General features: G+C 31.9%; 1 protein-coding gene across 1 annotated transcript; it reads right to left on the reverse strand.

Annotated features, from left to right (window-relative positions):
* Nucleotides 1-2,781: 2,781 nt before the first annotated feature.
* On the reverse strand, nucleotides 2,782-10,193 carry LOC134228420 (uncharacterized). Its single transcript, XM_062710073.1, has 5 exons — nucleotides 10,119-10,193; nucleotides 7,454-7,499; nucleotides 4,238-6,216; nucleotides 3,795-3,845; nucleotides 2,782-3,626 (listed from the first exon to the last, which is right to left on the reverse strand). The coding sequence occupies exons 2-5, from the start codon at nucleotides 7,480-7,482 to the stop codon at nucleotides 3,583-3,585; spliced, it is 2,103 nt and encodes a 700-aa protein (XP_062566057.1). The 5' UTR covers nucleotides 7,483-7,499; nucleotides 10,119-10,193; the 3' UTR covers nucleotides 2,782-3,582.
* Between the last annotated feature and the right edge of the window lie 550 nt (nucleotides 10,194-10,743).

Genomic DNA, 10,743 nt, shown 5'->3' on the forward strand with positions numbered 1-10,743 from the left:
TTGTGTAAGATGGATAATTGAAGAAAATGCTTAAAAATATATATAAATACTTTTTTAAAACTAAGTAATATGACGTGTCCTTCTTTACCCTTAACCAAAGTGAAAATATTTCATTGAATTTTCGGAAATAATAAAACCTAGTGATTATTTCAGAAAGATAATACATGTATTGGAATCAAAATATCTCTAGCAGATTGGAAAATAATGCTGAGGATTTAATCGAAAAACAAAGCTAAATGATTGGAATAAATATCGAAAATGGTTTAGCTGACGTTTAATTGAGAAGTTCATTGATCCAATCTGTTTAATTGAATCATACCACAATAAGATCTTAAGATACGGGATGTGTATAAAATATATGGATATAATGAACTGTATTAAAGTCCATTAAACATACAAAATAGGAGCAGAGCAAACACGGACCTCCAAAACATCAGAGTAGGGATCAGGTGCCATGGAGCAGTGAGCTTCCCCTGCCAACCGGTCACACCTGCCATGTGCTCCTTGTCATGATCGGGAAATAACGGGAACATTCCTCGACAATTGAGTGTAAAATGGTTTACATTGAATATGAAAAATCTGTCAGCATTTTGACTTAATTATAAATTGTATTTGCTGACAAGGTCATTGTATCGTCCATAAAACCATTGAATTTACGAAATCATGAATTTAAAAGAGACTGTTAATATTTATGTTTCATAAAATTGTTTGTAAATATCTTAATTTGCAGTGTTCAAATTCGATATCTAAACCGTAGTTTCAAGAAGTCGAATACTCTAAAAACTGATGCAAAGGCAAACTTAATTAGTAACCTAACAACAAAATTTAATTATATATGTGACTTCAACTCGTACACTTCCTTTACGTATGTAGCAATATATTCTTATTAGCCGCATGATTTTCCTAGTTGATTCGACTCAAAATGTAATAACGAAAAAGAAATAACCCCTGTGTATTCCATTTTGCGTTGTTATCATATTTTGCATTGCAACGATTTCTATGGTCATCATTTTACAAGTTCTGTGGTCGATACAATGACTTCATCAGCAAATGCAATCTATCATTATGGTAAAATGCCGACTGATTTTTCCCCCATACCAATTGTTAGACCATTATTTACACAGTGATTTACCTGATCATATGAAAATGAGTACCCGGCAGTTGTGACTTGTCGATAAGGATGGTGAGGTTTATCCCTGCATGTCACCCGATCCAGTCTTTGTTTTTTTTAAAATTCATGCAATGTCTTTAGTGTTCAAATATAGTTTAAGCTTGAATACATATTGTTATCTCCCTATAATCATTAGAATATAAAATAGGATAATCCTAAATAAGTCTATTATAGAGAAATTGTTTTGAATATACTCGATAAAACTATTGTGAAGCTTACTTATACAAGTTAAACAGTAATTCATACTTAATATAATAACACCGTACATGTTCTTATGCCATTTTTGTTATTCTTGAAACTTGTTGGTGATATATTCATAGATTTTTATGCTAACATTTTTCAAATTAATTCAAGAGATGCTTTTTTTTCCTTTGTAAAGCATGTTAAGAAAGATACAAAGCTAATTTTGGTGCTATATTAACATACTGTTGTAAACTTTAACATATAACAAAAAACTATAATATATGAAAGCTACCTTTATTGCATGAAACAAGGAGCCTGAAAATTTCAATTTAACTTGATTTATACTTTTTATGGAAGACTGCCTGTGACTTGTTTTAAAATTTGTAATCTTAAAATGCACATTGACATATCCATTTTGCACTGACAGTGCACATTTAGTGCGCTTTTTTATTTTTTATTTCAATAAAAGATTGACCTGCACTTGTAAAAAAATATAACAGCATCAAATAGGAATTAAATTTCTTTTGAACTGAAGAGATTTTAATTTCAATTTAAGATTAATGGTTTGAAAAAAAGATTTTCATATGTTCATTTCTTTTATATAAAAAGCTTGTTACAATGATATCTGTTCTGAATTCTACATGAGTGAGTTCTTAATAAGTTATAATCAGCTGAAATATAACATTATGTGAGCATTTCTAATTATTAGAATTGTCCAGAGTCCATCCGTCTTTCTATTTCTTAATCTTTTCTCTAGAACCACAGGTCTAATTTCAACCAACTTCCAAAACATCACCTATGACTGAAGGCAATAAAGTCTTCTCAAATGCAATATTAAACCCTATTTCAGAGGAAAATTATAATCAATAAATATTAAAATGTGCATGCGACTGTTTTTAGAGTTTCTTGAAGAGATGTACTGGGCTTGAAAATAAAACACTATGTTTTACATGTAAATTAGAATTTGTTCAAGTCATTGTAAAGAGGGGGATAGAGTATTTGTTACAGTAAGAGATCAAAGTTCTATTTAGGGTGATACAAAAAATTATAAGGCCAATTAAGGACCCCCGAGGAGCAAGCATGTAGCGAAAGAAGAAGGATCCAAATGAAAAATGCCTAAATATTAATATACATGCAAATAGATTTAAGAAGTATGTTGAAAAACAAAACTGACTTGTGATTTTTATTAATTTTATTCAAATCAACTACAGTACTAGGAAACAAATTGTTTTCGCGAATTTATTTTAAAAATATATTTTCACATCCACACTTAATTTTGAATATGGTCTGTAAAAAGGAAACAGAAAAAAGGATGAAATATGCAAACAACACACAAGTATCACTTCTATAATAAAGGTGCATCAAGTATTCAATTTTAATGAAACATTAAATCAATATGAGCTGCATATTTGACATCAAAAATACTGCAGAAAAAATGACAAAATGTTAGAAATGGATTTAGTTAGTGCAGATCAGACCTGTTGTTCTGAAGATAGGCTTCGAGAGGTATCAATAAAACCAATAAACCTTGCAAAATATCGATCAAAGTACTCATCTTTTGTTTCGAGAAGGAAACCTTCAGCAATTATATCCTGTTTTCAAGTCAATGGTAACAGTTAATGCCTACTATAAACAGGTAATAGTTTATTAAGACATATCAATTCTAGATTCTTTGTCATATATTAATTTGTTTAAACAATGGAATATATGAAAATAACGAACAGTACTAAAGAGGTGGGATCAGGTGCAATAGAGGAGTGAGGATCCCAGGTCGACCGGTCACTCCTGTCATGTGCTCCTTGTCATGATCGACAATACTTTATGAGAATAATAATGGCCTAACAATCAGTAAGAAAAACGTCAGACAATATAATACCCATTATAGTACATCGATCAAACGATCAAAACAGGTATGGAATTGTTTCATTTTAACTTGTTTAAAAGTTAAAAATAGTATTTTATCTAATTAAAGACAAACTTCTATGATATGCATAAAAAGTGATTTCAAAATATCTTCATATACAATTGAATCAATCTATATGTAAGAAACGAATATATCGACCCTTGCTTTTTCATTCAAACTGGCCTTGGATTAAAGTTGGCAGTAATGTACATGTAGAGATCATTATACATGTATTTTAAAAGTACATTAGAATAGTCAAGATTCAAATAATTATCAAATTTGATCCTTTTGGATAAATTAGGTTGGAACAAATCAGTTGCAATCTTCAATGTACAAAAACCCTGATGATGATCAATGCAGACATTACACCTTGAATGAATAAAAGAGAAATTCGTTAATATCACAATATTGATAAACGTATATCTTTAATCTTTTCAATTAATTTTAAGGCTATTTTGCATGCCGTTTTAGATTATGGTTAGCTAATGACATACTGTTCTCATTTAAAGTAATCAAATGAAAAATAACTTTACTTACCTATGATATACTCTAGATCCGTTTTAATATTCCCGAGAGAACTATTTTGAGCTAAAACATTAATGATTTTAGGTATTAGTACAATAAAATTTGTGTAGTTTATAATATTGGTTGGTGCAGAAGAGAATTCGAGTGCAGTACATAAAATTGTTGTTGAAGTCCATGAATTAAGCTTTTTGGACTTTTACTTAGAATTAACGACGTATATTGCCAGAAGGATAAAAGAGAGTGTTACTGTGAAATCGCAATTTTCGTGGGATTTTAATTTTTGTTGTTTTCGAGGTGTGAAGAGACCCACGAAATGTAAAAACCTGACATACATATCTACTCAACAATTCTACATCAACGAAATCAAATCCCAACGAACCAAGAGTTTTTCCTCAAACCACGAAAATTTGACCCACGAAAATATTTGATTTTACAGTATGCGAGAGAAAACTTACCCTCCGCTTCCCAACATGTAGGAAAGTTGGCCGGAGTTGCTGGATATTGATTAGAAGATTCTAGAAGTACCATTCCCATACCATTGGTGTTGTGAACATCGATGTGGCAGTGAAAAAACCAAGCTCCTGGGTTATCGGCCTTAAATCTTATTACGACGTATCCCCCGGTAGGAACGATAATGGTATCTTTTGCGGGAGGATTATCTAGTTTTAAGTCTGAAATTAGCCGGGCGTTTGATCGCCAGGTAGTATCTCTCCAGTTAGCAGAATTGCAATAATTTCTCGTGCCTTGACAAATGATATCTGAAGTTTGGTCGACAAAACTAGCTGAAGTTGGGTCGTATGATCCAAATCCTATTTTATATACGAAAAAATAGTGACCATGAAGATGAACTGGATGGGACCAACCTCTTCCTCCGCCTATATTGGTAAGGACAAACTGATAAACTTTACCGGCTGAAAGATTTACGGAGTATGTGCATTCACATATTGAGTCATCACCACAGTTAACACTGGAACATGGAACCTCAACACCTGAAGACCGAACTAAAATTGGAGCAGTAGGATATAAGAACTGGTGTCCATTAACAGATCCAGGAGTTTGTCCTTGCTCTCCTGGAAATGCAAAGTTAAAAAACATTGTTTCAGAAACAGTTTCTAATGATGAAGAATCATAACTTGGTTCGTTGCTGGTTGCAGAATCGTACGGGAGACAAGTTCTTTGGGTACTTGAAGGATAATACATGTATGGACAGTTGAAGGTTATACATGGGCATGGGTTTGAAGCTGCCCTGTACGGTGGATATGGATCAGTACTTCCTCTGTATATTATTAAGGCCTCCGCAGCATGGTAATCTTGTGCTGGATTCAGAACTTCAATGCTTTCAGCGACAAGACGGTATGTTCGTGGTGTTTGTGATGCATTTAAGAAGAAATCATATCTCTCTCCGGGATGAATAATAAAAGATTCAACATTGATATCTCTTTTATTTGCACCAGTTCCTTGGGCTATTTCAAAACCGTCAGAGGCACATACACTTATTTCTGGATGGCCTTCAACAAAAACTCGAAAAGGGTATAACGTTGCAGCACTAATTACTCGAAATCTGTATGTTCTCCCTTGTTCTACTTCAAAAATCTCCAGTGGAGCACCGTTATTTGAGTTAGGAGTACTGTAATACCTACCTTTACCATTGATAAGGCCTGAATGAAATTGGAATCGACTGAAATTAGCCCCATCTATTGACTGAGTAGTAGGTAATAAAACTCGATTTGGAATATCATACACTCCATTAAGCATTCGCTGATATAAAGTTTCTGGTTCATCATCGTGATTCCAGTCCTGTAAGAGGACAGTAAAACCCTGCTGTGGTTGTGAGACAGTTTGACTTCTTGGATAAATAATGAGCCCTCCATATAATCCCATGCTGCGCTGGTCTCCAATATGTGCATGGTAAAAACTGGACCCATATGGACTTGCTGTGAATCTATAAGTAAATGTTTGTCCTGGTAAGATTGGACACTGACTTATGAATGCCACACCATCATAATGAGGAGTTCCACGCTGATGCATTCCATGCCAATGGACAGTAGTAGATTCGGTGTGCATCAAGTTACGAACGTGTATAATCATGTTCTGGTTTTCGTACGCTTCGATAGTTGGACCTGGAAATCTTCCATTGACGGCTATTACAAGGCGAGAACCAACTCCATCAGCTGTTATCACGTTATCTTCATCTTCATCACTTAATTCAGTATCGTTGGTATATACCAATTTCCCATTATTTGGAGTGACAAGTACGGCCCCTGGGAGAGGAGTCATCATGGTAAGGCGGTGGTCTATAGTGAGTGAACATTCACATTCACTGTCAGTTTCCCTACAAGTATTTGCTTTGCAAGTTGGACCATTTGCAGGACTGCTCCACCAACTCTGTCCTTGGCATATCAGCATCACAGAAGTCAAAACAATGCAGTACAATCTAAGTAAAAAAAAGATCAATTTGAAAATAAAGGACTAAATTTTTAACCATAGATATGCAATCGGTACACAGAACAGACCATATATGACAACCTTAATAATTGAAAATGACATGACCGGTTAAGGAACTTTATTATTGCATTTCAGCAAAATTAACTTTTTATAGTGATTTTTCACAAATTTTTGAATTCTACTCTTGTTTCAGATCAGTATTGTTACAGACCATTCACACACACATGTTTTCATTAAAAACTAATATTTTATTGTCTGAAATTATCTATGATTAGGAGCAGCTGCAAATATGAACACAAATTCGTAACGGATGAAAGATGTACATACTGCTGTATACATAAACTTTATGATTAAGCATGTGCAAGGCGCCAAATCCTTATTTCTGTTCTGATTTGATATGCTTGTTCATTTGTTGTTGTCTTTCCATCGACTTATCTAATCGCATTATCTCATCAACAAAACGTATTCGGTATGGTACTGGATGATCAAATTATTTTTATCTCTTTTAAATCATTTTGGAAAACAAGCGTACCATACAGAACAAACGCATCATCTAAATGGTACACGAACATCACGTTATCCGACAATTCACTTCTTATATATAAAAAAATAATAAATTCGTCAGAATATTTAAACCTTTCAGTATTTTCAGCCAAATGGCAAATGCCTTCAATTTTTATTTTCTTTCAATTTTTCATGATAAACAGAATCCCTTAAAGAACAATACATTTCACACCGGAAAAGCCCATTATAATTTTTTTTCTTGTTTAAATCTATACAAGTACATCAAACATACATCAGTTAAAAATAACCTCATTAATTCATTAACCAGACAGAAATTCAAACAGGATCTTTGTTGTTATTAAATTTTACAAGGTCTGTGAAAAGTTTTCTCAAGAACAACAATAATTAGTAAAAATAATAATAAGTATGTAATTTTCTTTATCATGTGATTTTTAGAAGCTATGTTACGATTCCTGCAGCTATCATATCATCAGGAATAAAGTGATGAATAATAGATGTCTCACAAAAAGACTAGGATGTTGTCAGCATCAGTATTTAGTTGGACTGTGTTTAAAATTCCTTAGAATAAGTCTTTTATCAAATGGATAGTAAAAATAGACATTTTGTATAACTTTGAATAAATATAAAATAATTTTAACATTTGAGATAAGTTGACGACAAAATAAGAAAATTTGCCATTAAAATAATAAGTAGTAACTTACAGGTTTTGGTTTGTATCCCACCTCATCATCAATGTCCATGGAGTTACTAAAATAGTAATAATTTGTAATTTAGTTGCTTTTTTGATAACAACTGCTTTGCAATAAAATATTGCTAAATAATTCAGACAAAGATAATTTATTCCCACTGTAACTTGATAATTTTAAAAGAGGCCTTTAATCAATTGTTTAGGAAGAAAACCATTTAATTCCAACATTAAAACACCAGCTCAAGGATTTCAAATTTAAAAAAATGTCTGTGCCATGGTGTCAACAAAGGATCCTTATGTAAAACAGAATTCCCCAATTTTGGTTGAATTTTACTATTTATATTTTACTTTCACTATGGTTACAAACAACACAACTACCGTAATAAATATTTTATACACAGATGCATCTGTACCAGTCTATGAAACATAATGTAAACCAACTTTTATTCGCGTGCGTGAAATGTTCGCAAAGTTTGCGAAAGCCTCGCCATTGCCGCGAAACGTTCCTGAAAGGGCATGTGTCTATTAACAACTGATAGCAAATTAAAAAATTAATCGTCGCGAATTAGTTAATCCCTGGCAAATCGCCAAATAAAGTCGTCGCGAATAAAAGGTGGTTTACAGTATTTAGTAGATAGGCAAACCTGCGTTCTGTTTTTTAAAAGTTGTTTAAAATTGCATAAAAATGAAAAAAAGTATTGATATACCCTAAAACCTTGAAAATAAGCTGCGGCTTATTTTAAGTCTTGGTAAGTCTTATTTTCAAAACCGTCTTATTTTCAAATCGCGGCTTATTATCAGTGCAAAAAAAACTGGGAAGCGACGAAAGCATTATCACAGCTTATTATCCATGTTATCAATACAATAAATTGTAATTGATATATTGAGAACTACGTACTTGTTCCACTGTTTCTAAAAATGAAATATCCAGGTAAACTTCTGTAAGAGTTAAGTGTTCCAATGTCTAATTCCCATTTTAAAACAGTGAACTTTTAGTAATGCAACTGCTAAACGTACTCCTACTCCAAGAAAAAGTTAGAATAGAGAATTTAAGCTTGGGTAAAGCTTCAAAAAAGAAACACATTTTAGTTCAACTTCTTTCCTAAATGACATTGTCATGACTGGCTTATTTTCAAAACAGGCTTATTTTCGAGTAATTTTCAATGCAAGAAATAGGTGGTTAATTTTCAAAACCAGCTTATTATTTGATCCGTCTTATTTTCAAGGTTTTTAGGGTATATTCTTTGTAAACTTCCTGAGTCATCTGAGTGTATAGTACAACTTAAACTCATATTTTGTAACAGGGAGGATACAAAGTACATGTACTGTCTTTAAATTTGAGTGAAACTTATTTTATAGTACATACAGAATTTATGTTAATTGCTTACGTTAGGGTCCTTGAACACTTCCGAATCAGTATTGACCTAAAATTTCCTGTATGTGTTTGAAGTAAAAACCGTATTTTACGCAGTATTTTTCTAAGTATTTTTATGTGCGTTTTAAATTTTTAAAATTTTGAAATTTAATGCACATTCCTTGCATTTTGAACAGAGGCACATACGATCTTCTGAACTAAAACAAATTGTCTTTTCATTAACCCACTTTGAAATTAGATATAACGGGTAACGACATATTCAGTAGTATGTTTTCAAGGGTTGTGCAACACAGGTAGAAAATCAATACATGTGCAGATCAATTCTAGCTATGCAATCGAGAACTTAAAAGATAACTAAAATAGAAATCAGTTTTTTTTGTAATAGTGATGAATGATGAAAATTTGCACTATTCTTAGAGACATCCATTGGAGGGATCAGAGGAGGATAAAATTTATTTTGACAGATTTTTGCTAAGATTTTCAAAATTCTTTTAACTAGCATACAAACTTAATTTGTGCAGAAGTTTAAAAGTAGCAGTAAAGTTAAACGTCATGAGCATAGCTTACAATAACAAGGATATTTTTAAGTGAAAAGTTATATTTTTTGTTTGTGTTATTTTGGAAATTGTATTTTAAAAAATGCTAAATGCAAAACTTGTGGAATATTCCCTATGCATAAAAGTTTAGGGATGTTTCATTTTATAAATACAAGTACTGTTAATTGCAGAATTCTGAATCGGTAATATGAACACATTTCTGGTTTATGAATTTTTGATTTACAGGATTTGTGTTTTAAAATTTAAAAATTGTCTATCCTTGCATTTGGAGCAAAGGTACCAGACCAGACAAGGATGTTATTTGCATAAAGTGAGATGGGAATTCCGATTTAATTTTCCTTTGAAACAAGAAATAACAGGTAAAACAGGTTTAATAATTTATGTTTCAGGCTTTGTGAAGAACAGTTTTAAAACCAATGTATATGTCAATCATCAGTAATGTATTAGAGAAAAAAAAAGAAACAGACAAACTATTGCGTGTTTTAGAAGATATCCCAAAAGGGAGTCAAAAAGGTGTTATGAATATCTGACTAGTATGCTTTTTAAAAAAAAAATACATGTTGATAAATTTTTATTATTAAACTAGTTATTTAATTGCACCCTTTAAAATTGCTTGGTATTTTTTAAAAATTTATTTTAGAGATTATGCATTTTACTCTACACAATATTGCTGACAATTTCCACAGGCATAAAAGATAAAGGGAATTATTTCCATATTCACCTTATAAATTGTACATATTGCTTACCTGAAAGACCAAAATTCGATGTCAAACTTTTCTTCTGATGTTTTCCCCTGCTTTAATTTAAAATGATAATTTCTGCGGTCTTTCACACTTTCATGCACATTTCTTATTTTAGAACTATTTGTTTGTGCGTTTTAAAAGCAATTTAAAAAAATTACCATTCCTTGCAATTTTGTAAAAAGACACCAGACGCGTCTGATAACAAATAAACAATTTTGTCATAGTCCTCAGGCTAAAACTTTTTTTTTAAAATTAAAAGTCAAGAAATAACAGATAACAACAAATTCAATAGTTTATGCTTCAAGAGTCGCGTAATACATTTTAGGTTCAATACATTTGTGAAATATATCTGATAATGCATTGGAGAAATAAAAAGAAAACTTTCAAATGAAGAATTTTGTGACAAAAAAAAGGAAAAGAATAACATGTCTGAACGGATATGTTTTCTGGAAATAACTGTAAATACGAGGGGTGATCAAAAAGTTCTAGAACTATCTCTATATCTACAAAACCACAATTCAGATTAGAATGAAAGTTGGTACACACATAACCATACACAAGTTCTTTAAATAGCATATGCTGAATAAAGTTTTGCCCCTTCTTTGTGACGTCACAATGTGAAAATGAC

This window comes from Saccostrea cucullata, unplaced genomic scaffold, assembly GCF_032062105.1.
Source record: "Saccostrea cucullata isolate Sc308-1 unplaced genomic scaffold, CSIRO_AGI_Scuc_v1 ctg333, whole genome shotgun sequence".
Taxonomy (NCBI): Eukaryota; Metazoa; Mollusca; class Bivalvia; order Ostreida; family Ostreidae; genus Saccostrea; species Saccostrea cuccullata.

What these genes read in the sequence shown, in the direction of transcription:
- LOC134228420 (XM_062710073.1), bottom strand. Translation starts at nt 7,482, where the DNA reads ATGATGAGGTGGGATACAAACCAAAACCT. An exon ending in TGGGATACAAACCAAAACCT is followed by an intron (nt 6,217 to 7,453) that starts GTAAGTTACTAC and finishes TTTTTTACTTAG; the next exon opens with ATTGTACTGCATTGTTTTGA. An exon ending in TACATGTTGGGAAGCGGAGG is followed by an intron (nt 3,846 to 4,237) that starts GTAAGTTTTCTC and finishes TTAATGTTTTAG; the next exon opens with CTCAAAATAGTTCTCTCGGG.